Genomic DNA, 26,728 nt, shown 5'->3' with positions numbered 1-26,728 from the left:
TTTACCTAGAATAATCCTTATCAAGACATGATCTGATGCCTCACTGTCACCTTGGCCAAGCCTATCCTTCGTTGAGAATTGAGAACAGATTTGGGTCTTGAATAGTAGTTTAACACTTTCTGAATCTGTTATCTACTTTAAAATACCAAAAGATTATGACAATCAATCAAATAAGCCGCAAAATATGTTTTTTCACCACTTTTACACGCACAAGTTTGTATTTTTCCTCAAAGTAAAATATCCAAACTGTATTTTGATTTTGATGCAAAATCCTAATGATATGTTCTCTTTATCACTCAATTTTTCAACTCGGTGGACTCCATTTGCCAGCGGTGAAGTCCTTGTAAAATTTAGACCTCTTTGATACAATGTAGAAGACTGTAAGCAACGAAACCCCAAAAAGCAAGAAGAGAGGGAAATCAATAAACACAAACGAAGCCGATAGCAACTGTTAAGAAACAGACATCAATATGATAATACAACCAAACCTGGAATCTCGGGGATGACAAAGTTAGGTTCTTTTAACACGTCATGCAATGTTCTTCTCTCGTTTACTTTAACCATACCCAACGAACCTTTCACTTTTTTCCCAATGCAAGGAAAATATGTTATATAGCAGAATTGACAATGCAAAGTGCATATATTATCTTAAGTTTAGGATTCTTACGGTAGGAGGGTGTTTTGTTTACACTTGTGCCCTCTTCTCCGGTAGTTTCAGCTTGAGAACCTTTTGTACCTTCTAGAAGATAGTGGAGAACTCTACTCTTGGGCAATGGAGATCCTGAACTCGCCTAGAGAAGTGAAAGACCCTAATGTTACTACAAGTGCTTCATATAGCACACTTTCGTCTATATAGTGTATCACTTTCCCATGGAGATGTTCAAATACAACACGAAAAGTAGACTCTTCGAAATTGTAGTTAAAAAAAACGGAAGCCATATGTAAGAATTTGAGATGTGGACAAAACACAGAGAACAGATAAGCTGAAACATTTTAATTGGAAATACTAAAGCTGCATGGAGCAGGAAAATCTAAAACAAGAGTTTGGTATACAGGAATGATTTGTGGGTGGAGTGGGGGTAATTGATTACCTCGTAATAAAGCTCAATAACATCACGTGAGTAGTCGTTGTTTTTATCCCATGGCAGCGGCGGACTGTCCTCTGAAAACATGTTTAGAGCGCTAAGGAGGTACAGAAAATGCATTGAGCAGAGGCAATCTAAATGAGATGCAAAAATAAGAAACGAAAGGAAACTGGGAAAAAGGATATCATATCAAGATGAGTTGCAAACATGTCTGTTTCACAGAAGTCCTCGACAAAGTCACTTGTCATGGCCTCTGCGTAAAGAAGCAGGACAGGCCAATGAAGAATGTTGTTTTTATCTAACATTGGCTTGTTCAAACCCGTGAGCTCTCGGTACATCGCTTTGCCAATCTTCACGCCTCTGTTCTCGATCGCAGAGAGACAAGCCTGCCGCAAAACCAATAGAAAACTGAATCAAATAAATGCCTAAGTGTTATATTGCTTATTAAGTATCAAAGCTCTTGATTTTCAAGTAAAACAAACCTTGGCTTCAAACACAGCCCTTGAGACTTCAGCCTCGTGTTGTTCTTTCTCATGCTTTTTTGAAATCACCAGTTTTAGAAGCTTCTTCAGGTCCTCGTTACTCGGGTCATTCTTGATTCCCTTTTCACAATAAGATTTTGCTTCGTTCAGCAAATCCAGTGACATTGATGCCTTTGCAGCTCGATAAACCGCCTTTGCAAACCACCAAAACCAGTCAGGGAAACGCCCAAAACGCTACAACGAAATCAAAAAATAATTGTTTATTAAAAGAAAAAAAAAAGTAGCTACCTTAACGTTTTCGGGAGATAACCTCATTGATTCCTCAGCATCGGTGAGTGCACGCCGATAGTTTCCTAATAGTAGATTAACATGAGCTCGATTCGAGAACAAAATTGAGGTCTCCGAGTCACTTAGAACTCTCTGATTAATGGCTTTCGTGTAACAATCAATCGCCTCAGAGTAATGTTTTTTCCCTTTCCTCACACATTCATTGCCTTGTTCCTGTGTTTGAACAAAGCACGAGAGAGTGGAGGCAACACTGTCAAAGAATAATTATTGAGAAGAAGCATCGAATTAGGAGATTCAGAGCAAAATAGAAGGAGAGAGAGAGAGAGAGAGTGAGTACTTTGAATTCGATGGCGGCGGACTCTTTGATAGCAGAAATAGCGTCAAGATCAGCCTTTTCGCTCTCCGTCATCGGCTCCGAGTCCGCGTCCATCCATAGCGCCATCGATTCGCAGCGAACGCAACACTCGAAGATTCGATTAACCTAGACGAAGACGAAGACGGGGACCGGAGGAGTAGGAGAAGAAGCTTCGAGTTCTTTAGACTTGGGTTGGGACTTAGGGAGAACCAGAGAGACCGGTTTATTTCTATCGTTAGCCGAATACCGGTTTAATATTATCGACCCGGTTTGACCCTAATTATCTTTATGGGCTGAGAGCTTTATGGGCCCAAGTAATCCCATTGAAATAAGTTTTATACGCATACAAAATAATGAAACCCCTTGTATTATTATTTTATGATAAAGATTTACAAAATTCATATCAAGTTAGGTAAAGACAAAAAAAAAAAAAAAAAAAAAAAAGCGAAGTTCCATCGGAGTCTAAAAAGCGACTGAGGGGGACAGTGCAAAAAGGTCGGTGACGGAGAAAACGACAATTCATAGAAGTTTCCATTACTATCGTTGAATTTAAGAAGGTAGGGCCTTCAATGGGCCTAAACTTGGCCGTACACTAATATATCTGGACCAGTATATCTCGTACAGATTTGTTAAATTCGCGTTCACCAAACAACGGTACCAAATAGTGAATACGAAATTAAGTTGTGTTGAGTTGAGATATTAAATCATCGATAGATTGATGGGATTATTACAATTCAATGTCTGTGTTAGGCACCATACAGATTACAGTCTACAGAGGCTTCGTAGGTCCATATAATTCGACATATCATAATAATAACACGTGAGAGAAATGTGTTAGGTATACATTTTTTTTTTGTGCAACCAAAAAGAGGGAGGGATGCAACACAAGTATACATTACATTCTAACACTATCATTATTCTTCTTCTTTCTTTCTTTTTTTTTTTTCCTTTTTTTGTTAAGGACCACCACTATCATTATGCACGTTACATTAATTACATAGGTTTGGAACCGAAAATTTAACCGACCTTTATGTTTTTTTTTTTTTTAACTCAAGTTTACCAACCTTTATGTTTTAAGAATTAATGACTAATACTAATATATACTATACTATACTAACACATTTATATAGGTTGAAATAATTATATTATTCCACACATGTTTTTTACCAAATAATTGGAGATTTTTTTTGTTTCGTAGAACAAATAAGTGGAGTTATGTCTTTTATCACTAAATTATACTAAGTTCTTAAAAATATTCACAGACGAGTTCTTAACTAGGATTAGTAAAGTTATTGAATCAAATCCATTTCTATTTTGCATAATTTTCCATTTCTAATGATTTTTTCAACTTACTTAATCGATGACATCCGGTTTTCCACTTCTCTTTCTGTTGTTGTTGTTTGTCCTCAAATGAACAATTTGCGTACGTAAGCCACATTTGGATATGTATTTAACAGTGCTCATGAATTGAGAAACATACTATTTTTTCATCTAAGAAAAGCGACCTTTGATGTTTGGAATTTGTTCTTATCCATAAAGAAATAATAAACGATAAAAAGACGAAAGATGATGGAAAGTGAGCTGGCGTGAACTTAAAGTGGTATAAAAATGGTTTAGACAAAGCCATGACGATACCGACCAAACGCCAAATGACAAAACTACAGTAGCAACAACTATATCAAACTTGTCATTATTTCTGTTTAAAACTAGAAATACATTATCAAGAGGCTTCTAGATTAATTGTTACATCATCGTCTCAACTCTTACAAGTTACATCCCCAATCATCCATTATAGTGGAAATGTTTATTGTTCGTGAAAATGAAGTATGAAGAAGGATGATTGATTCTACATATAGTATTTGAGAAAAATATAACCGAACACGTATAAACCTCATTGTGAACTAGAAATGGTTTAACGTACGTACCCGGCGTTAGGTGCAGTACCAACAGTAATATATTAACTAATCATGTACTAAATGACATCTTCATTCGCGTTCATATATATTTGTTTAATGTATAGTCAGCAATAATTGACATTCAACATATGTATTAGAAAATGGATAGCCACGTAAGAGATGCATGGCATGTGTAGTAAGTCGTCATCCGCACATATATAGAATATTATCTAAACAAACAAACAAACATACGGGCAGAAATAAACAATCATTTTATGTAAATCTATGATCTTATAGCTAGTTGCTTATTGATTGCAAACTCTATATATTCACCATAATATTAGTTTATAATCTAATTAATTAAGGGTCACCATTTCATCTTAATACTCTCAGACACACACTCTCACTTGACACTTGGGCAAGAGAGATTGTAGAATATGACTTACAAAGTTACAGGTACATCGAGTACCAGATTATGAATATGATTTTATAATTAATGTACGGTTAATTAGGTGGACATATGTATTACACTGATAGATTCAACGCATTGAAATTATGATTTTTTTTAAAAGTATTTGTATGTGGATCTTTGGACTAGCTCTATGCCTCTATCTATATATATAAAGCCATTTTCATACTCTCAAAGTTAATCCTATTATATTATTTCAAGTTGGCACTCGTTTGTCTCATTGTTTGGTCCAGAGATGTAAAATTGGTTTTCTTTCTTTTATATAGTGAAACGATAACGTATACATCTGCACTTTTTTACAAATGAATTTTTAAAAAGCTTCAATATGTTGTGTATACACACATATGTACATACGGAAACCAGAAGAATGAATTGTTAAAATAGACCTGCAATAACCGACATGTAATATATACTATACGAATATTGCAGACTTGTAGTTGTAAACAGCACATAGTATAGTACTCACGTGTAGGAAGAATATTCCGTGGACCGTAAATAAGGTTCCTCCTCCATAGTAGTAGCTCAGCGCAAAATAATACTATAATGGAATTAGCTAGATTAATAATGCAGACTTCATATTATTCTGATTCACAAAAGTGATCAATCTCACAAATCTCAATTCTTTTTTTTTTTTTTTTTGGGTAGGTAAATGTCAACAAATTATTACTATTTAAACAACTTTTCTGAATGTTATACTAATAAAATTTTAAACGTGATGATAAAAAAAAAATAGAGAGAATAAAAACGTAAAAAGCGGAATATGATGATTCCATTGCTTAGAATAGTTAAAAAAGATTAGTAGTAATAATGATAGAAGCTTTTATTGAAGAATTATGCGGTCAATAATTAAATAGTTTTGAATATCGTTACAAAGGACAATTGGAAAAAAAAAAAAAGGGTGACATTTACACGCACTCACATTGACGCATCGACGTCAAAGGCATCCATCATCGTAAGCAAGGAGTACAGTACGGCTTTGTCACACACACACACACACACACTATTAAGCAAGGAGTACAGTAAGTCCAACGCAAAAATAAAAAAGGTTGAAAAGGAAGCAACTTTATTAACAAATCTCGAATCGAAATCGAAATCGACCCACCCATAAAAATTTCTTTTGCAAAAAGAAGGGATTAGAGAGAAAGAGAAGAAAAGATTATCTCTTTTGGCTTTTTCTTTTGTGGGTTAATTTAAGCGAAGCTAAGAGAGATCTTCTCTGCTTCTTCGTCTCTCTCTTTCTCTCACGGTTTCTTTCTCGATTGCTCTCTCTCTCTCTCTCAAGAACCCAAGTGACGTCTGCTTTCAGCTGATTTGTTTCTTCCCTCTCTCTCTCTTCTTCTCTGGGGGACCTATTTGATTTTTGATCTATCAAAAGCTGGTGTGTTTGTGTTTCCTTTTTTTTGTTTGTTTCTTTGTGTTTCCTTTTCTTTTTTTTTGGGTATCTCTCTGTGATCGCTTCTACGTGTTGGGTTATTCAGAGAAACTCAATTTGTTTTGATTTGCAATGTGTCAATACTAAACTTTTTGAAAAAGAAAAAAAATAAGATTCATCGCCTCTCGTTTGTTTTTGCAGCTACGGCTTATTTGGGATGTAGTGATGATGATGAGATGCTTGTTTTAGCTCGAAGTATCCGCCCGCTTGTTCAAACTCTCTCTCTCACACTAAATCTTCTTCTCGATCATGGATTTTAACGAGATCTCGTTCTTCTTCCGAGATGATTTGCCACTGTTGGAGCTCTGTTCTGTCCTCATCAACCTCGCACTTTTTCTTGTCTTTCTGTTTGCTGTCTCTGCGAGGCAGATTCTCGTCTGCGTGAGAAGAGGCAGAGATAGGTTCTCCAAGGACGATACGGTTTCTGCTTCTAATGTTAGCTTGGAAAGAGAGATTAACGATGTCACTGTTGGGTTTGGGTTTAAACTGTCTCTGCTCTGCTGCTTGTATGTGTTGGGCGTTCAAGTTTTGGTGTTAGGTTTTGATGGGGTTAAGGTTATAAGAGAAGTCAGTGTCTGGTTCCTTCTTTGCTTTCCAGCTGCTCAGTGTTTAGCTTGGTTTTTCCTTAGCTTCTCAGTTCTTCATTTGAAATACAAGTCATCAGAGAAGTTACCTTTCTTGTTGAGGTTATGGTGGTTTTTAGCGTTTTCGATTTGTTTGTGTACTATGTATGTGGATGGAAGAAGGCTAGCGATTGAAGGTTGGAGCGGTTGTTCTTCTCATGTTGTGGCCAATTTAGCTGTTACACCTGCTCTTGGGTTTCTCTGCTTTGTGGCTTTGAGAGGCATTTCTGGTATTCAAGTTCGCCGAAGCTCTTCTGATCTTCAGGAGCCTTTGCTTGAAGAAGAAGAGGCAGCTTGTCTTAAAGTTACTCCATATAGTAGTGCTGGACTAGTTAGCCTCATCACACTTTCTTGGTTAGATCCACTTCTCTCGGCCGGTTCTAAAAGACCGCTTGAGCTTAAGGATATACCGCTTCTTGCTCCAAGAGATAGAGCCAAGTCAAGTTACAAGGTCTTGAAGTCGAATTGGAAGAGATCAAAATCCGAGAATCCTTCAAAGCCTCCTTCTTTAGCTCGTGCCATTCTGAAATCATTCTGGAAAGAAGCAGCTTGCAATGCCGTCTTTGCTGGGTTGAATACTCTAGTGTCCTATGTGGGTCCTTATTTGATCAGCTACTTTGTTGATTATCTTGGAGGGAAGGAGATTTTCCCACATGAAGGATATGTTCTCGCTGGGATATTCTTTACGTCCAAGCTTATAGAGACAGTCACCACCCGCCAATGGTATATGGGTGTTGATATCTTAGGGATGCATGTTAGATCAGCTTTAACAGCTATGGTATACCGAAAAGGTCTCAAACTTTCGAGTATAGCCAAGCAGAACCACACCAGCGGTGAAATTGTAAACTACATGGCAGTCGATGTCCAGCGCATAGGAGATTACTCATGGTATCTTCATGATATTTGGATGCTTCCGATGCAAATTATTCTTGCTCTTGCAATTTTATATAAAAGCGTGGGCATAGCTTCTGTAGCTACATTGGTTGCTACAATAATCTCTATTCTTGTCACGATTCCATTGGCTAAGGTCCAGGAAGACTATCAAGATAAATTGATGACTGCGAAAGATGAAAGAATGAGGAAAACGTCAGAGTGTCTTAGGAACATGAGAGTTCTGAAATTGCAAGCATGGGAAGATCGTTATAGAGTGAGATTGGAAGAAATGAGGGAAGAGGAGTATGGTTGGCTTCGCAAAGCCTTATATTCACAGGCTTTCGTTACTTTCATCTTTTGGAGTTCCCCGATCTTTGTAGCCGCAGTTACATTCGCTACTTCGATATTCCTAGGCACTCAACTTACAGCTGGAGGTGTTCTTTCTGCTCTGGCAACATTCAGAATTCTTCAGGAGCCACTTAGGAACTTTCCTGATCTGGTATCAATGATGGCTCAGACAAAGGTCTCTCTTGATAGGATTTCCGGGTTCTTGCAGGAGGAAGAGCTACAGGAAGATGCAACTATTGTTATTCCACGTGGACTCTCAAATATAGCCATAGAGATTGAAGACGGTGTGTTTTGTTGGGACCCTTTTTCCTCTAGGCCGACATTATCTGGGATTCAGATGAAAGTGGAGAAGGGTATGCGTGTGGCTGTCTGTGGCACAGTTGGCTCTGGAAAATCAAGTTTTATCTCTTGCATCCTCGGGGAAATCCCAAAAATCTCTGGTGAAGTACGTTAATGTTTTGTGGTTGTTTCGTCTAAATTGCTCCACTTGTATTTTAATATTCTCTTAATTATCATTGATCCACCTGCTGATAATTGTTATATAGGTTAGAACATGTGGTACTACTGGTTATGTGTCTCAATCGGCTTGGATTCAGTCTGGTAACATTGAAGAAAACATTCTATTTGGCAGTCCAATGGAGAAAGCAAGGTACAAGAATGTGATACAAGCATGTTCGCTAAAGAAAGATTTAGAGCTTTTCTCACATGGGGACCAAACTATTATTGGAGAGAGAGGTATAAATCTCAGCGGAGGTCAGAAACAGCGCGTACAACTTGCAAGAGCACTGTATCAAGATGCTGACATATATTTGCTAGATGACCCTTTTAGTGCTCTTGATGCACACACTGGCTCTGATTTATTTAGGGTAAGAAGCAATTTTATAACCTCAATCACTATTTCATATTTTGAGTCTGAATGTTTGCATAACGTGGTAATTAATGGTTATACAGGACTATATTCTATCTGCATTGGCTGAGAAAACTGTTGTTTTTGTGACGCATCAAGTTGAGTTTCTTCCTGCAGCTGATCTAATATTGGTAAGAAACTCATTTTCTCGGTTTTACTACGCATTAATTTTGGCTACTGTTGGTCCTTTTAGAAATGCTAAAGGGTCTCTTATAGGTGTTTAGCTTACCAGATGTGATGAACTTGTCTCTATTGTTGCAGAAAGGTAAAACTGTTGAAGGAGTATTCAAACTATTATTGTTATGACAAGCTCTGAAAATGTCTATTTGTGTTGTTTCGAAGGTTCTGAAGGAAGGCAAGATTATTCAATCGGGTAAATATGATGATCTGCTACAAGCAGGTACTGATTTTAAGGCCTTAGTGTCTGCGCATCACGAAGCAATTGAGGCCATGGACATCCCAAGTCTCTCCTCAGAAGACTCTGATGAAAATCCAATCCCCGATAATTTGATCTTGCATAATCCAAAGTCAGATGTTTTTGAAAATGACATTGAGACTTTGGCAAAGGAATTACAAGATGGTGGATCTTCTTCAGATCTAAAGGCAATCAAAGAGAAGAAGAAGAAAGCAAAGCGTTCCCGCAAAAAGCAGCTTGTCCAAGAAGAGGAAAGAGTAAAGGGAAAAGTCAGCATGAAGGTGTACTTGTCATATATGGGTGCAGCATATAAAGGGCTTTTGATTCCTCTTATTATACTCGCACAAGCTTCTTTCCAATTTCTTCAGATTGCTAGTAACTGGTGGATGGCTTGGGCGAATCCTCAAACTGAAGGTGACCAGTCTAAAGTGGATCCCACACTGCTTCTCATCGTTTATACGGCTTTAGCTTTTGGGAGCTCTGTGTTCATATTTGTTCGAGCTGCTCTGGTTGCAACTTTCGGTCTGGCAGCTGCACAGAAACTCTTCTTGAATATGCTCAGAAGTGTGTTCCGAGCGCCAATGTCATTCTTTGATTCCACTCCTGCAGGAAGAATTTTGAATCGGGTATGTAGATGTGGTATTATAACCAAAATCCACCAGTTTCTGTATTACTTTTCTGATTTTGGGAATATTTATTGGTGGGCAGGTTTCTATTGATCAAAGTGTTGTGGATCTTGACATTCCTTTTAGACTCGGTGGGTTTGCTTCTACTACGATACAACTCTTTGGGATTGTCGCTGTAATGACCAATGTTACATGGCAAGTTTTCCTTCTTGTTGTTCCGGTAGCGGTTGCTTGCTTTTGGATGCAGGTAAATCTATTTTCTATTTTCCCTCTGAAAGATTTTTTATTTTATAATTGACTGATATTGAAATCAAATGCAGAAATATTACATGGCTTCTTCAAGAGAATTGGTTCGGATTGTTAGTATCCAGAAGTCTCCAATAATTCATCTTTTTGGAGAATCAATTGCTGGTGCTGCCACAATAAGAGGATTTGGCCAGGAAAAAAGATTTATCAAAAGGAATCTTTATCTCCTCGATTGTTTTGTTCGACCTTTCTTCTGCAGTATCGCTGCTATCGAATGGCTTTGTTTACGCATGGAATTACTTTCCACACTTGTATTTGCTTTCTGTATGGTTTTACTCGTCAGTTTTCAACATGGAACCATTGATCCAAGTAAGTATCTCTAGTTTCTTCAACAGAAAAACAAATCAACGAGAAGCTGTGTTTTCTAATATAGTAATGTTTCTGCTGTAATAATAGGCATGGCAGGGCTTGCTGTGACATATGGGCTTAACTTGAATGGACGTCTATCACGATGGATACTTAGCTTTTGTAAGCTTGAAAACAAAATTATCTCAATCGAAAGGATTTATCAGTATAGTCAGATTTTAGGAGAAGCACCACCGATTGTCGAAGATTTCCGCCCACCGTCCTCGTGGCCTGAAACGGGAACAATAGAGTTACTTGATGTTAAGGTACTAGTTCAAAAATAGTATTTTTACTACCTTCTCTGCACTTTTATTTCTCTGTTTTCTTATTGCTTCGTGTTCTTTTTTAAGGTTCGTTATGCTGAGAATCTTCCAACAGTACTCCATGGGGTAAGCTGTTTGTTTCCGGGTGGAAAAAAGATTGGAATTGTTGGGAGAACGGGAAGCGGAAAGTCAACTTTGATTCAAGCTTTGTTTCGGTTGATTGAGCCAACTTCTGGAAAAATTACTATAGACAACATAGATATTTCTCGAATTGGTCTTCATGATCTCCGTAGTCGCCTTGGTATTATACCTCAAGATCCTACATTATTTGAAGGAACAATCCGAGCCAATCTTGACCCACTCGAAGAACATTCAGATGATAAAATCTGGGAGGTATATACTATGTTGTTTCGAACTCTGTCTTGTTTCTGCTTTAGATGTTAATCCCTTGGAATTGGACTTAGTTTCTAGAGTTTTACTCAACTTTTTGCTTACAGGCGCTTGACAAATCCCAGCTTGGAGACGTTGTTAGAGGAAAAGACCTAAAACTTGACTCTCCAGGTAACTATTTGCACCAAAGAATCTCTTTTTCCTTTTCTTTTAATTCCGGTAGTTTGGCTTCTTTCTACTGATTTTTTTGACTCAAAACATATATCAAACAGTACTGGAAAATGGAGATAACTGGAGTGTTGGGCAGAGACAGCTTGTGTCACTTGGAAGAGCATTACTAAAACAAGCGAAAATACTTGTGCTTGATGAAGCAACAGCATCAGTTGATACTGCAACAGACAATCTAATCCAGAAGATCATCAGAACCGAGTTTGAAGACTGCACGGTCTGCACCATTGCTCATCGGATCCCAACTGTTATCGACAGTGACCTTGTTTTGGTTCTTAGCGATGGTAAGTCATATACAAATAAAAAACATTAATCCCTTTATCTTCGTATTACCTGTCTTTTGGGAGAATTCAGTGCTGTGTTACGGTTTGTGTTGCAGGTAGAGTAGCAGAGTTTGATACTCCTGCGCGGCTATTAGAAGACAAATCATCCATGTTCTTGAAATTGGTAACAGAATACTCCTCAAGATCTACTGGGATCCCTGATTTTTGATCATCCACGTTAAAAAAAATTCAGTTTAGGGAGGGGTTTCTCAAGAGGATATAAAAGAACTGAAATGTGACAAAAGCTTAAGGTCTAACCGTCAAGTAAGGGAGAGTTTTGCACTGGGTTTAAAGAGAAAAAAGCATGAAATGATGCAATCTTCAAGCTTAAAAAACTTTGGGGTTTAAATCTCATCTTTTGACATTGGGAGAAAACCTTTTTGTACGGAACAGTTAGTTTATATGTGCGTTTGATGTTATCAAATAATCTGGCAAAAACAGAGAAAGATTAGAAGAGATCAATCCTTTGTTAATCATCCAAGACACAATTCACAATTGTATAATACTGGTGACTATTCTGTACTGGGCTTATGATGAGCGTCATATGAAGCCCAATAGCAGTATTGTGACGTTGTAGTACCCGATGAAGAAAACGAGGCGTGTGGAGCGTGCGTGTATAAATGCGCACGTAGTGAACGAAACACTCACCACGCTGCTGCATTTAATTTCCTTCAACGGTCGTATTTTAATTTATTTAAGGCTATATAATTATATAATTAGTAACTTAAACATATTAAAAAACAAAAAATGCATTGGCAAATGGTTGATTTATTGAGTTTGAGTACATAATAATTTCATTAATCCAGTAAAACTTCAACGGAAACCAAATGAATTTCAAAATTTGGTGTTGCTCAAAAAGGGCAAAACAAAACTAATAATATACGCAATAAAATCTAACCATTAAATCTCGTGAAGAAGCAAAAAAGCAAAAAAAAACACAGAGAGACAAAGGCAGACAAAAAAGCCTTACAAGTGAAAAACTTGAACAGCTTCACTTAATAGTTCCTGTCCTGAGCTTTGAAAAAACAAAAGAGAAGAAGCTCCTACCCTCTGCAACACACAAAGGATACTCGTGATGCAGAGCTCTTACTCTTCACGAGCTTCATCATCTTCTTCCTTAGACTCTGAATCCCAGGTTTTGAATTCTCTTCACTCTTCTTTAAAAACCCATTTCTTCCTCTCCAATACCATGCACTTCAACAACACTAAACAACCAACTCCTTTCTTGAGCTCGCTGCGATGGAATCCAAAACTTGCTTACTCTGCATTACCTTCCTTTTCTTCTGTCTTTCTTTCTCTTCATCAAAAATCCTACAGAAACAGACTTACATTGTTCAGCTTCATCCTAACACCGAAACCGCTAAAACCTTTACCTCAAAGTTCGATTGGCATCTTTCTTTTCTCCAAGAAGCAGTTTTGGGTGTTGAAGAAGAAGAAGAAGAGCCTTCTTCACGACTTCTATACTCCTATGGCTCTGCCATGGAAGGCTTTGCTGCTCAGTTAACTGAATCAGAAGCCGAGATGCTGAGATATTCACCTGAAGTTGTTGCAGTGAGACCTGACCATGTTCTCCAGGTTCAAACCACGTACTCTTACAAGTTCTTGGGACTTGACGGTATAGGAAACTCCGGTGTATGGTCTAAATCTCGGTTTGGTCAAGGCACGATTGTTGGCGTGCTTGATACAGGAGTTTGGCCTGAAAGTCCAAGCTTTGACGATACCGGGATGCCTTCTGTTCCACGGAAATGGAAAGGGATTTGTCAAGAAGGAGAGAACTTCAGTTCCTCGAGCTGTAACCGTAAGCTAATCGGTGCTAGATTCTTCATCAGAGGACACCGTGTCGCTAACTCGCCAGAGGAATCACCAAACATGCCTCGTGAATACATCTCGGCAAGAGATTCAACGGGACATGGGACTCACACGGCTTCAACGGTTGGTGGATCCTCTGTTTCGATGGCAAGTGTTCTCGGCAATGGAGTTGGTGTGGCTCGTGGGATGGCACCTGGAGCTCACATTGCATTTTATAAAGTTTGTTGGTTCAATGGTTGTTACAGCTCTGACATTCTAGCTGCTATAGATGTAGCGATTCAAGATAAAGTCGATGTTCTTTCGCTCTCCCTTGGCGGTTTCCCCATTCCTTTGTATGATGACACAATTGCCATTGGAACCTTCCGAGCCATGGAACGTGGTATATCCGTAATCTGTGCAGCTGGTAACAATGGTCCAATCGAAAGCTCGGTTGCAAACTCAGCTCCTTGGGTCTCAACCATTGGTGCAGGCACGCTTGATCGAAAGTTCCCTGCTGTGGTCCGATTAGCCAACGGAAAGCTTCTCTATGGAGAGTCCTTGTATCCGGGGAAAGGTTTAAAGAATACCGAAAGAGAGGTCGAGGTTATTTACATCACGGGAGGAGAAAAAGGAAGTGAGTTCTGCTTGAGAGGGTCACTTCCAAGAGATAAAATCCAAGGCAAAATGGTGATTTGTGACCGAGGTGTCAATGGAAGATCGGAGAAAGGTGAAGCGATTAAAGAAGCAGGTGGAGTTGCAATGATCTTAGCCAACACAGAGATCAACCAAGAAGAAGATTCTGTCGACGTTCATCTCTTACCAGCTACATTGATTGGTTACGCAGAGTCAGTTCTTCTGAAAGCTTATGTTAATGCCACTGTGAAACCAAAGGCACGCATCATTTTTGGTGGGACGGTGACTGGGCGGTCAAGAGCACCAGAAGTGGCTCAGTTTTCAGCTCGAGGACCGAGTTTAGCCAATCCTTCGATACTAAAACCGGATATGATCGCTCCGGGAGTCAATATCATCGCGGCTTGGCCTCAGAATCTAGGACCAACTGGACTTCCTTATGATACCAGAAGAGTTAACTTCACTGTAATGTCAGGAACTTCAATGTCTTGTCCACATGTTAGCGGAATCACTGCTCTTATCCGGTCTACATACCCGAATTGGTCTCCTGCTGCAATCAAGTCCGCATTGATGACAACAGCGGATTTGTATGATCGTCGAGGCAAAGCGATAAAGGACGGTAACAAACCAGCTGGTGTGTTTGCCATTGGAGCAGGGCATGTAAATCCGCAAAAGGCAATAAACCCGGGATTGGTTTACAACATTCAACCAGTGGACTACATTACTTACCTCTGCACGCTAGGTTTCACAAGAGCAGACATTTTAGCAATCACTCACAAGAACGTGACCTGCAACGGGATATTACGAAAGAACCCGGGGTTTAGCCTCAATTACCCGTCCATTTCAGTGATTTTTAAACGTGGCAAGACGACAGAGATGATCACAAGACGTGTGACTAACGTTGGAAGCCCTAACTCGATATACTCGGTGAACGTCAAGGCTCCTGAGGGGGTCAAAGTGGTTGTAAACCCTAAGAGACTTGTGTTTAACCACGCAGATCAAACGCTAAGTTATCGAGTATGGTTTGTGTTGAAGAAGAGAAACAGAGGAAAGAGTGTGGCTACCTTTGCACAGGGACAGTTGACTTGGGTCAACTCTCGGAACCAGATGCAGCGAGTTAGGAGCCCAATCTCTGTGACTTTGAAGAATTGAGCCAATGAAGGAAACGTTACATTCTGTTTCAAAAGTTTGTGTTAGCTTTTAAATAGTAGATTTATTAGGTTTTGATGCTAAGAAAACCTAGTGAAGCTGATTCATTGTTGTTATTCTCTACTACACACACTAGCTGTATTTCATTTTTCAGATTTTGAAAATGAAACTACTGGTGATTCTATCATATAGTTCGATTTCATCACTAAACCTTAATCCAGATACTTGCTTCTTTTGATTTTTCTGCACAATCAAACCACTAGAACAACAAATTAACTGGCCAATATCGAGTTATGCGATCAAAAGGAAATAAAATTGAGTTCGAGCTGTATAGTGAGTCAGGCGCCATAGGAGCGATAAACCCTAAATACTGTATACAAATATCTTCAAAGAGAAGGTTCAGTTGTTGTTTGATATTCACAAACGACCACAAGAGACATGTACATTTGTGTATACTCATATATCTGAATGTGATTAACAATTTACAGATCAAAGAGATGTAATGAATTGAAGAAACAAGAAACGAACCCTGGCTTTTGTTATCTGTGTACTTGTCTCTTTTCATATCTCTCTGTTCCCACTTCCATCATTGATCATATGCACCTGACAGAATATAATTCACCTTCAGATCGATGTTGGGCTGAAAAGGGTTTCTTAACAAATGCAGAGACGATCTGAGAGCATTGATGGTTTTTGCTATATACCAACTCCGGTTTCACTTGATGTCTTCATGATTCTCAGTCTTTTCACGGACACAAGGAACATCCTGAGAACATGAAAAGATCGTTTGAACTGTAACTGATGTGCTAGCTATAACAAATAAAGATGATAAATAAGGAAGATATAAAGGGCGAATACGTACTGCCAAGGAACATCTCCTACAAGCATCCAATCTCCGTCTTTATCTTGATACGTTATGATATATTCTGATGAGCCATCCAGCAATTTACAAGCTTGTGTTTCCTTGATTTTCTTGCATCCTTGTGTGTTTGATCCTGCAAATTGATCGATTTAAACCAGTCAAATTCAAGAGACACAGAATTTGAAAAGACATGAAATAGAATAATAAAAAAACTGACCTGTTACAGAAGAAGGTATCTGGAAAAACATTTGTTCCAAAGTTTTCGCCAAGGCTTCGTAAGACTCGAGAGCATTGAGATCAACCTTCCTTCCAATTATAACTCCGTCCATTGTCACCTTCACAAGCATAGAAGTCCTGGTAGATTTGATAAAGGAATCATCATCCTTCTTTGCAGCCACCACGCCAATTTTTGCTGTGTCCTTTGGAATGTCAGTAGCTAATGACTTAGCTTGGTTGACCAAACTGTTAATTCTGTAAGTCCGTAGAGGCGGCCAACCTACGGCAACTTGTCTGCTCCATTACCAGAAGAAATTAAAATCAGAAAATAGCAAACTGCAATATACAAGAGAAACAACAGTATGACATTACCAATGTAATCCACAAGTATAACTCAAAACATTTTAGAGAACGAACGATCCAGTCCTGTGGATTAATTCATTCGTCCATTACATATAGGTCTAAAATTAGAAGAAGAGATAGCAAACATCAATACAAAAGACAAGAGAAGAGACATAAATATATAACATTACCAGTGGAATTCAAAAGCATAACTATATATTACATAAAGGGCCCAAAAAACTCTATTTGATTCAAAATCTACCTAGCCTTAAAATCTGAGAACAATCATACACATACATAACACACATATGGTGTATATAAGTCAGCAAGATGACGTTTTTACCTGGTAGCGTTTGAGGCAGCGGCAGAAGAATCAGCAGAGCGTTTCGTTCCACTTTCTCTGGTGAGAGAAGAAGACGAGGAAGACATAGAAGACCGGACTTTCCGACGACCTTTCAGACCAATGCTAAGGCCCAAAGCTAGGTCGAGGTCTGTCTCTGACACCGACTCGTCAGGGCAAGAAGAATCTTCTGAAGACATCTCAGCCTTGTTGTCTTCCCCGATCATCACCGACCCACTTGAAGAACAAACATCTCCAAAACCATTCATAATCCCCAAAATCAATAAACGAAAAGAGAGAGAAAGAAGACGAAAAACGCCACTCAGTGGCTAACAAGAAGAACCCTTAATTCAAATCCAATCACCGATCAAGGTTGAAGAATCCCATAAAACATTAAAGGTTTCAACTTTTCAATACCTCTTAGAATTCTAAAATCTCGAGACAGAATTAACGCAAAAAGAAAAAAAGAATCTTCAGGTAACGCACGGATCCCAGAGCTACAATTGGGAACAAAACGAGGTTTCTTCTCCTGATTCGAGAGGGCGACTTCGATTCACGCGGATCAAAACAAGAAAAAATCGAAACTTTTTAACAGAGAGAGAGGTTTACGAAGAGAGAGAAGGAGAAAGGAAAAAGCGGAAACGGTACACGAATGATATGTGTGCGTTTGGTTTGGGTTTGTTCGTCTAATTAATTAAGTGTAATAAATAAGTTTGTTTGTTTAATTAATTACATCGTGGGACCCATCTGTATACACTTCTAACGACAAGTGTTTTACGTTATTCCTACGCTAAATTGTGTTTATTAATCTTTCCGTAATTAAAGCTTCTTCTTCTTCTTCTTCTTCCTTTACAAGCAAACAATCAACTTACACAGTTAGGGCGGGCGGGGCTCCCATGGTAATCTCCCCTTGCCCGTAACAGTGAGCTTTCTTCACCATCTTTCATCGCCGTACCAGTTGTTCTTCTCCTTTGGTCCCGTCGGACCTTCCTCGCCGGACAATTCTACTGGAAGTCTTCTCAGTACGGTGGCGAGTGAAGCCCTAACCGTCCTCGGAAATCGAGTCATCAACCTCTCTATCTCCTCCCTTGAATCGTACACAACCTTTGGTCCCCATTCTCTCATATACTGCAACCACGGCGCTTCTGCCACCACCACACCGTCACCGCGTAGGTACTCTGCCGCAACGATCTCATACTTTGAGCTCGAATCAACCGAGAGATCGCTACTAGCAGTATCGTTCCTTATCCCAATTCCAAGCATCGTCGATCCCTGTAGGTAAGTCCCCGCCTTAGGAAAGCTTGCGTGGCCATGTTTCGACGAGTATACAACTGCTCTGTTGCTTCCGGGGATGAACTCTAGGTCGTAAGCTTCGATCCACTCGCCGCCACTGTGCTGAGAGAAGTAGATTGAGTAAAGCTCACCTGAGAAATTGCTGATTCGGAGAGTGAAATGTTCCCAATCGCAGACGTGCTGTCCGATACTGATCAACGAGACATCGACCAGTCCTAGTTTTAACGTCGCTGGTCCATTAAAAGGACAGAAGATCCAGAAGACGAGATCCGTGAACGTTCCTCCAAGAGCAGGCTTAACGTGAATGTAAAGCTTCGAGCTTTCAAGGTTTCCTAGCTTGACGAAATCTCTTTGTTGATCATCACACGGCAAATCAATCCAAAACTGTTTGTCATTGCTTACTCCTGGAGGCAAATTCGAGCCATTTTCTTCGATAAGTTGATAGATTGGATTTCCCTTTTCGCATAGAACTGCACCGTTCTTGAAGAACCAAGATACGGAAGATGGTAAGTAGATTTCACCAGGGTGAAAGACCAGTGTAGGACCATAATGGTGAATCAAAGCTTGAGTCTGATCAACATTTGGCATAGCGTGTAAACCTGAATCTAGAATCTTTAGACAAGCAATACCAATACCGAGACCTTCTCTACCAGCAACAAGCCGAGTTCTGCAGAAAAAAGTACCAGCAGAGACACCTCTGCCCCACATTCCTCGGTCTTTAGGCCGGATTCTCCATATGAACAAAGGAACACCTAAAGGTTCTGAAACAGCAGTGACAATGACATTGTGGGTTTCACATTCATCAGTAAGATCAGATCTAACACATCTAACTACATTCAACTCTGGTTTCGCGGAAGTCTTTGTAACCACAAAACCAATCGATCTATACCCTTCAGGAGGCTGCGGTAACCAGAAGTAACCGCGTCCGTTTGTATTATTAATACGTTCTTCTTCTGCTGAATCATTCGAGCTCCAGACAAGAGTAAAATCAACAGGTTCCACTAACGCAGGCTTCTGTTCCTCCTGTTCCAGTAAGTCTCTAGCCGCAAGAACATAACCTCTCAAAGGATGAGAATCAGATTGACAGTAGTGACTTAAGCAATGGAAGTTTGTAGGCAACAACCCCTTTGGTTTGTAGAAGGAAATGCTCTTGTTCTTCTCAGTGGATCTGTATCGCCATATGAATTCAAAATCCGTAATTTTGATGACTTGTAATTTTCCGAGATTGATTGTTCCAGAGCCAAATCCTTTACCTGACCAGTTTCAATGGATGCAGAGAAAAAAAAAAAAAAAGCAAAAATCAGAGAATGTTTAAAGATTCTGATCAACCATTGTTTGGATTTGATTAGCTGATATAGCCAGAGAGATCCGATTGAATTAGATTGAATATACGAATCACGAACAAATTAGAGAAGTCGGGAATTTGATGGAATTGGAGTTTTACCTGGAGGCCATTGGGGAATGGGAGACGGAAGGGAGAAGGTTACAGGGTCTTTTAATGGCGGTAGATCTGTGACATTGTTCCAATGGAGACATTTGTAACCCAACATATTCCCTCTCTGATCTCACCAAAACCCTAATGAAAGGAAGATGAAAGATGTCAGCTTTGTATGTTGCATCCCTTTAAGCCCTTCGGAATAAACAAAAGTTTTAGTATTTAATACTTTATTTTCTTCTTATTAGAGAAAACTCTCAAGAAAGAACCAAAAAAAAAGTCACGAATTTCACAGTTTTATGCAAATTCTAAATTTGGATTGGTTTTATGCAATTCTACACATCACCGACGACTACCTTGGGGGACAAGTTAACATCACCTTTGTTTTTCCAAGAAACTTATTATCAACATAAGTAACAAACAAGATTTTGATGAACACGAGAAACTTTTGGACTGTCGCACAAAAACACAATTTATTTTCTTCAATATATCCAAATATACCCCATAAGTTGTAATAGTGTGTTTTATTTACCCATAAATTCTAAATTTTTGGTCCATTCCGCAATACTACTTTCAAAATTTTGATCAATTTCGGAAATATATATGTGAATTTCTTTTATTGAAGTTTATAGAAAAATAATCTCACTTTTTTCTTGAGATAAACGGACGAGCTTCCTCCCATTCTATAAACGGATAAATATGGTGAAACTAATAACGCATCTGTTTTGTAGATTTCTTATAATATGTTCGTTCCCTCATGCAAGATTAACTTGAGATAATTTTTAACCGCACTAACCGGCTCATCAATTCTAATTCTCTGGTTACAATCTGTCTAATAACCGACGAACATCCGACAACCTTTACGGATCACGCAACTGAAGAAAAGTAAATCTCCTTGTCACTGATCGAGAAAGGATACATATTCGACACTAAGCTTGAGTAGGTAGAAGCAAATGGTTTATCAATCTCGCTACAAAATCAACCACCAACAGTGAACAGGGTCTCAGTAGTACGTGTTGTAGTAAGCTTGCGGAGCAGCAGCAGCAGCAGGTTGCTGCACCGGCAAAGCCACTGGTGCTGCTGGAGGAGCATAGCTCTGTGTCGGGTATGTCTGCAAAAGTTTTAACAAAGTAAAGATCCAGTTAGTTGATCCAATCTAAACAACTCGTGGCTGATCCCTGCAATTTTGGTTATTGAAGAACTATTTTGGTTACCTGAGCAGGATATGCACCATAAGCAGCAGCCTGTGGCACAGGTGTTGGTGCTGGTGGAGCCGTGTAGCCGGCGGGATATCCCCCATATGCACCATAAGCAGCCTACAGAGTATATTCAAAACACTATTATAAGAGTAAAAGCATACATGCAAGAACAGAAATGGGTTTGGTATCTATCTTTGGTATTTACCTGTTGACCGTAAGCAGGGTTCCATTGTTGCGGTTGAGCAGGAGCTGCTTGTGTTGGTGGCCAAGTCTGAGGCTGCGCCGCATAACCACCAGACCATTGAGTCTGAGAATTTGGATATGCATTGGCTACTGGCTGGGCAGGTGGAGTGCCATTGTAAGTTTTCGCCATTTTCGTCCTATCTGACGAGAGAAAATCATCTGCGCTGCGCTTTTTCAGCTCTGATGTGCTCCGATGAGATAAAAAAAGTTTTGCATGCAGATCTTTTGCTTTATTAGTGCACTTCGCATCTCCAAAAAGACCCAAGAACTGCAAAAGCCATTAACATCTGGGTCTTTAAACCAATAACATAGATACAGGATGTTCATATAAGGATTGTCGTATTTCTTGTCCGTTACCTCTATATATATTAACAGTAGCTCTTCCCTCTCAGTGGAACTCGCAGTGTTCTGGGTATCAGCATCTGGCTTGATAAATTTTTCGACAAGCGGCTCAAGGTAATCAATCTTTCTTGGTGGTGGCAGGATCGATTCTAAATGAATCAGTGATTCCATGAGAGGTTTTGACGGTTGTAAATGGTCAAGTGCTTCGACTACAATCCTCCTAGCTTTCTCAGCATCCCCGGCAACCTGCAAGTAGTATTGAGAAAAGTAAGAAGCCAAACACCATTATACTCCGTCAAGAAAACATAACGAGTTCAAAAATCAGTTTTATAACGTCTTAGTAGTCAAGAACATGTGACGTACCAAGTATGAAAACCTTGAATACTGAGCATACAGAAGTGGCAGTATTGGGGAATGTTCTTTCCCCTTTTCAGCAGCAATTACTTGCTCATACAAAGTGAAAGCATCATCCAGATTACCCTACAGATAAGATTAGGAGACACGTAAGGGAAACAAACAGTGATAAATAATCTATGCTAGTTCTTTAATCTCCATGAAAGCTTACTAGTCGGCGTTCCATGTTCGCATGTTCGATTACTGCTTCAAGAAGTCCAGGAGAAATTTCAGAGTGCATTAACTGGTATACAGCTCTCGCACCAGCTATATCCCCATTCTGCTCTTTCAGTCGAGCAGCCAAAAGGTGAATCTCTGGTTGTTTCTATCAAAGAAAAGAAAGCAGATAAATAACTACGAAGGTCAACACTGACTACTTCTAAGTTATTCAACAAAGTTAATCGTAAATCATGAAATTTGACTATCCAAAAAGGTTTGGAGAAACAAATTTCGTACCTTGACAAAGACTTGAGTTGCTCGAGCAAGGGCATTGTCGGCAAGGTCGGTACTTCCATTTTCTTTCATGTTTAATACATATCGGATCCAGTATTCTGGGTAATTTGCACAGGCAACCACACATCTTTCATACAGCTTGACGACCTGTTGGATTAGGCACTCAAATGTAAAACACAAATGATAATCACTAGCAAAAAAAACATGTAATCATAGAAAGCACATAGGAGAAAACCACAAGAAATACTCTACAAGTCCAACAGAGGGGCCCTCACATACAGAGGGACCCTCCTTGCCTGACAGACAGATTGTTAGGAAGACACCTGCATTAATAACATTAGAACTTTAACAACAAAGATAACTCGTGTACCTATAATATCCATTGACAAATTGAGAGTTTGAAGTACTTAGCCTTAAAAGTTACCAAATTGAGCCCCATGCTTTGGTCTCAGTTAATTCCCATTTAAAACTTGTTTGATCCAATGGAAACCCAATCAAGCATATGATGCACCAGATACTACTTGACTGTAGGTCAATAATATTACTGAGGTACAACTTAATCTACAAAACACTTTTTACGTTCACATAAGAGAGTTATGCACCCCAGTACCTTATTGAAGTCTCCATCCTTTTCTATGAAATTCAGATAATTGTGCCAATTCTCCAGCTCAGCGACATTGAGAGGCCGCACATGGAAATAGGGCCTCCTTATAGCCATTTCAAAACCAATGATTTTGGATTCAAACTCTTTGGCTTTTGTATATATGGCTTCTCTGATGCCAACGTATTTCTTCAACTCCTCAGGATCAACTGAACCAGCACTTTCCAGTTTAGGGGATTGTTCGGTGGAACCATCAGCCTGAGATTGACCTTCATCTGCCTTTCCACCAGACTCAGATGGTGCACTCTCAGAAGCATCAACACAAGCAGCAGCTGCAGCAGATTCCTCAGCACTCCTTAGTTCCGACAGAGGCCGTGTCTCAGCTAGTTCCTTAAAGCTATAGCAAGACAACCGATTATCAAAACAAAAACAAAAAATACGAGAAAGAAGAGGCAACATAAAAAACTATCCAGTTCAGCACAGACGAAAATGATTAATTAAGTCACCAAAATTACCTGCTGAAATATCTATCAATATTTTGAATTGGATTCTCCAATATTCTGGTGTAAATCATGGCAACTCGGCTCCAGTCCTGCTGCATGTACTCGTACTCGATGTATTTGTCCCACAACGGAGAGGAAAGGAAATCAGTCCCAACGTAAACCAAAGCTCGTTCAAAAAGCCTGCAGCAGCATTATAGTTAAAGGAATGTCATATGAGATGAAAGACACAGACATATCCAATCAATAAAGACAAACACAACTTCTATGGAGAAATGGATTCACTCTTTGAATGCATGATACTGCCAAACACTGCATTTACCTTCCTGGTAAAAGCATACCATGGCCAAAATCGAGCAGTCAGGGGCTACCTAAGCCCAAAACTAGTTGACATCTTCCCAGCAGCATTTTGCATATGGATGCACTTCAGAGGGGGGTGACAAATAAAACAGGTATATTTTAACTTCAAAAGTTTTAAACCAGAGAAGAAGAGAGCACTAAAAAACGGAGCAGTTTCAGATAGGTATGGAAGGAAGCTGAAAGCTACTGTATTGCATAGAAGAAAAGAAGTATTTTAAAAATAATTCCATCAGATCTTTCCGCCTTAAATGAGAGGACTTGCTGTAGCAATCTAAGAAAAGGGTTAGATGGTAAAAATCATTTTGTCTATGTAATTGAAACATCAACCAAGTTGTTAATACACATACAATTAGAAGAATAAGGCATAAGCATTCATTACCTTCTGATTGTGTCTGGATCTCCGTATGTGTTGATGGCAAAAGTGCAATAATGCAACCAGATGTCCACAGAATATGTCACTCCCTGCACTGCTCTTTCATAAACCTCCACGACCTTGTCCATTGCCCCCACTCGAGCCTCATGATCCGCATACTTTTTCCAATAGCCATAACACAAAGGGAATTCAGCTAGGAAAGCATCATACACCTTCCGGATTTTTGCTATATTGTCCTGTAATTAGGGCAGCAAGAAAAACAAATGAATGAAGTACCAGATGACAAAAACCTAGCAAAAGATATAGAAAGATGACAGCGACTTATGGCGTACAACTATAAGGGGAATACTCTTTCATTACAAATAAGATTCAAGTAGCAAACAAGTTATGAAAACATGATACAGATGAGAGACATTTTGGAGCCGACGCCACAGAAAATTTCAGAGGTCAGAGAGCAGAGTACATAGAGAAAGAGAAAATGAAAATCCACACATACCTGAGCTATCCTCTCCGTCTCATCAATCAGGGCAGTCCAAGCATTGAACTCTAAGGAATTAGCCTTTACGATATTCCATAAGCGCTCCTCTTCTGGTGAGAGAGCAGAGCCTGTAACAACAGCGAAAGAATTAAATCATCAAAGTTAAGAATCTGTTCAAGTTGTAATGGCGTCATTAGTGAGAAAGAATATAAACATGCACATATATATATATATATACAAGCTATAGAAAGAAGAAGAAATTACCAGGATTCTCTCCAAGTTCCGCTGCTGGAGCTGTTACAACTCCATTCTCAGCTGGCGCAGTAAGGCCACCTTCATGGGCAGTTCCATTGACCAAAGCATCATTAGTGACCGAGTGTGACGGATCAACATTTGGTGCAGTCTCTTGCCCAGTGGATTCTACAGCCGCAGCAGAAGCATTATAATCTCCATATGAAGCAGAAGTATATCCTTCAGCAACCATGGTCTCGCTGTCTCCCATAACGTTTCTAGAACATAAAACTAAGTTCACATAAGTATGTAATCAGTGAAAAATACATAGAATACTGTAGTATACAACAAGCCGGAACCACAAACTCGAAAGCAAAATTTACTATATCTACCTATGAATTTACAATCCGGAAGCAAGGGTAAGGAGTTTTCTAACATGACAAGCTAAGATCTTATCATAATCAAAACAAAATCAGACCGAGCTAATGAGAGAAACCCTAGGTTTAATTATTCCCAAATTCGTAAAACGAGACAAGGATATAATTATTAACCTCGTGAACTGAAGAAGATTGCTCGCTTCTAGAAGTCTTCCCAACTAGTCGATTCCTGTCTTCGGTAGTGGCTTCAATGGAAAAGAGCTCTCAGCTTCTTTTTTTTGATTTTGGGTTTGTTTCGTTTAAAGGAAGAGAGGAGGAGGGGTATAGGGTTAGAGAGACGACGAGTATACTAAAACCGAAGGGCGACGCGTATCGTGTTTTTGGTCGGCGCATTGTACGATCAGTTGAACTCAAACTGGGCCGTTAATCATAAAAAATGGGCCTTTAGATTACTTAATGGGCTAAGTAAACCGCCCATTAATTATTGAGTAAAACCCTCGCTCCTCTGTACTTTTTCGATCTCTCTCGAATTCCAAAAGCAATGGCGCCTAAGAGAATCGGAGTCGGCGGTGGAGATTCGAGCATCTTGGCGAAGATTGCAAACTCGAGCATCGTGTCTCAAGGAAGAAGCGCCGCGTGCGACGCCGTTTACGTGTCGAAGAAGCTTTTAAAGAGCACCGGGAAGGCGGCGTGGATCGCCGGTACGACGCTTCTGATCCTCGTCGTGCCTTTGGTCATAGAGATGGATCGAGAGCAGCTACTAAACGAGATGGAGTTTCAGCAGACCAGCCTTCTCGGAACTCCACCACCGGCTGGTGGGATGCCGATGTACTAAGAAGTATCTTGAGAAACCCTAATTCGTCGATCGTATCATTATTTCAATTTTGGTATGTTAGATGCTTTTTTATTTTATTTTTCTTGTGCTATTCGATTAGAGACAGCGTAGGTTTACTTCTATGGGCTTCTTCTTAGTGAATTCGCTATTTTTCAAGAATGTTTTCATCGTTCTTAGAATTTGTTTGGCAATATATTGGCTTGAGCACTATATTAAAAAAAAAAAAAAAAGGGAGCTTTTCTTATATATTTGTGCAATAAGTGATGTTAATGGAGGATTGTTAAACTCAATAGCTGCCAAAAAGATATCAAATTTGAGGAATTTATTTGGCAAGACCAAAGCTTTTCCTGCGGATCTGTTGATATACTCGTTCTCATGGACATATACTTGCCACTCAGATCTGATTACTACAACAATCATCACTCCCTTGATGTTTGTTCAATGTGCATTCAGTGTATCCATCTCTTGTTCAATGTGAATGTGGTAGTCTCGGACTCTACAAAGGGTTTTTGAGTTGGAAAAATGTTTTAGCTGGCTCTGTTGGCGCGAGTTTCTGTTTGAAGTAGTCTAAGCATTTGTGTTTTTGAATAATTAGACGTGCTCAGTCACAGTCAAAGACCGATTGTTACGGTCAA

At 39.4% G+C, this 26,728-nt stretch overlaps 7 protein-coding genes across 14 annotated transcripts; 3 read left to right on the top strand and 4 right to left on the bottom strand.

Moving 5' to 3' along the window:
• Positions 1–153: 153 nt before the first annotated feature.
• Positions 154–2,482, bottom strand: LOC104738925 (uncharacterized). 2 transcript variants are annotated; one of them, XM_010459144.3, is made up of 8 exons: positions 2,193–2,482; positions 1,856–2,068; positions 1,568–1,759; positions 1,271–1,471; positions 1,092–1,172; positions 668–791; positions 489–581; positions 154–378 (listed from the first exon to the last, which is right to left on the bottom strand). In XM_010459144.3, exons 1-8 carry the CDS (start codon positions 2,295–2,297, stop codon positions 305–307), a joined length of 1,083 nt encoding a protein of 360 aa, XP_010457446.2. In that variant the 5' UTR covers positions 2,298–2,482; the 3' UTR covers positions 154–304. The 2 variants fall into 2 exon arrangements, with proteins under 2 accessions (XP_010457446.2, XP_019091720.1); XM_019236175.2 differs by having other exon boundaries at positions 1,856–2,105; positions 2,193–2,404.
• A 2,999-nt stretch (positions 2,483–5,481) lies between these two features.
• On the top strand, positions 5,482–12,077 carry LOC104738924 (ABC transporter C family member 5). Of its 2 annotated transcripts, none has more exons than XM_010459143.3 (12): positions 5,482–5,952; positions 6,148–8,295; positions 8,396–8,716; positions 8,802–8,888; positions 9,100–9,798; positions 9,881–10,045; positions 10,119–10,413; positions 10,501–10,715; positions 10,800–11,105; positions 11,210–11,273; positions 11,375–11,614; positions 11,710–12,077. In XM_010459143.3, exons 2-12 carry the CDS (start codon positions 6,256–6,258, stop codon positions 11,820–11,822), a joined length of 4,545 nt encoding a protein of 1,514 aa, XP_010457445.2. In that variant the 5' UTR covers positions 5,482–5,952; positions 6,148–6,255; the 3' UTR covers positions 11,823–12,077. The 2 variants fall into 2 exon arrangements, 1 of the variants encoding a protein (XP_010457445.2); XR_015579807.1 differs by lacking the exon at positions 11,710–12,077 and adding an exon at positions 8,974–9,022 and having other exon boundaries at positions 5,558–5,952; positions 11,375–11,445.
• A 334-nt stretch (positions 12,078–12,411) lies between these two features.
• Positions 12,412–15,430, top strand: LOC104738923 (subtilisin-like protease SBT1.2). The gene has a single exon (XM_010459142.3). It carries the CDS (start codon positions 12,893–12,895, stop codon positions 15,221–15,223), a length of 2,331 nt encoding a protein of 776 aa, XP_010457444.1. The 5' UTR covers positions 12,412–12,892; the 3' UTR covers positions 15,224–15,430.
• Positions 15,431–15,570: 140 nt separating this feature from the next.
• Positions 15,571–17,623, bottom strand: LOC104738922 (auxin-responsive protein IAA10). 3 transcript variants are annotated; one of them, XM_010459141.3, is made up of 6 exons: positions 17,398–17,623; positions 16,984–17,233; positions 16,300–16,592; positions 16,083–16,215; positions 15,925–15,986; positions 15,571–15,823 (listed from the first exon to the last, which is right to left on the bottom strand). In XM_010459141.3, the coding sequence occupies exons 2-6, from the start codon at positions 17,205–17,207 to the stop codon at positions 15,807–15,809; spliced, it is 729 nt and encodes a 242-aa protein (XP_010457443.1). In that variant the 5' UTR covers positions 17,208–17,233; positions 17,398–17,623; the 3' UTR covers positions 15,571–15,806. The 3 variants fall into 3 exon arrangements, with proteins under 3 accessions (XP_010457443.1, XP_010457442.1, XP_087340112.1); XM_010459140.3 differs by lacking the exon at positions 17,398–17,623 and having other exon boundaries at positions 16,984–17,391; XM_087483986.1 differs by lacking the exon at positions 17,398–17,623 and having other exon boundaries at positions 15,795–15,986; positions 16,984–17,391.
• Positions 17,624–17,651: 28 nt separating this feature from the next.
• LOC104738921 (hypothetical protein At1g04090-like) lies at positions 17,652–20,007 on the bottom strand. Its single transcript, XM_010459138.3, has 2 exons — positions 19,718–20,007; positions 17,652–19,526 (listed from the first exon to the last, which is right to left on the bottom strand). The coding sequence occupies exons 1-2, from the start codon at positions 19,821–19,823 to the stop codon at positions 17,914–17,916; spliced, it is 1,719 nt and encodes a 572-aa protein (XP_010457440.1). The 5' UTR covers positions 19,824–20,007; the 3' UTR covers positions 17,652–17,913.
• A 471-nt stretch (positions 20,008–20,478) lies between these two features.
• LOC104738919 (pre-mRNA-processing factor 39-1) lies at positions 20,479–26,197 on the bottom strand. 4 transcript variants are annotated; one of them, XM_010459134.3, is made up of 13 exons: positions 25,433–26,197; positions 24,915–25,159; positions 24,669–24,778; positions 24,179–24,408; positions 23,455–23,622; positions 22,949–23,336; positions 22,342–22,485; positions 22,058–22,210; positions 21,856–21,972; positions 21,508–21,738; positions 21,113–21,418; positions 20,923–21,024; positions 20,479–20,819 (listed from the first exon to the last, which is right to left on the bottom strand). In XM_010459134.3, exons 2-13 carry the CDS (start codon positions 25,150–25,152, stop codon positions 20,712–20,714), a joined length of 2,295 nt encoding a protein of 764 aa, XP_010457436.2. In that variant the 5' UTR covers positions 25,153–25,159; positions 25,433–26,197; the 3' UTR covers positions 20,479–20,711. The 4 variants fall into 4 exon arrangements, with proteins under 4 accessions (XP_010457436.2, XP_010457437.2, XP_010457438.2 ...); XM_010459135.3 differs by having other exon boundaries at positions 24,915–25,172; positions 25,433–25,634; XM_010459136.3 differs by lacking the exons at positions 24,669–24,778; positions 24,915–25,159; positions 25,433–26,197 and adding an exon at positions 23,762–23,863 and having other exon boundaries at positions 24,179–24,319.
• On the top strand, positions 25,800–26,337 carry LOC104738917 (mitochondrial import receptor subunit TOM9-1). The gene has a single exon (XM_010459131.2). The coding sequence runs from the start codon at positions 25,800–25,802 to the stop codon at positions 26,091–26,093; it is 294 nt and encodes a 97-aa protein (XP_010457433.2). The 3' UTR covers positions 26,094–26,337.
• Positions 26,338–26,728: the final 391 nt, after the last annotated feature.

Source organism: Camelina sativa, chromosome 14, assembly GCF_030686135.1.
Source record: "Camelina sativa cultivar CO46 ecotype springtype chromosome 14, ASM3068613v1".
Taxonomy (NCBI): Eukaryota; Viridiplantae; Streptophyta; class Magnoliopsida; order Brassicales; family Brassicaceae; genus Camelina; species Camelina sativa.
This window is presented reverse-complemented; position numbering and strand designations above follow the sequence as displayed.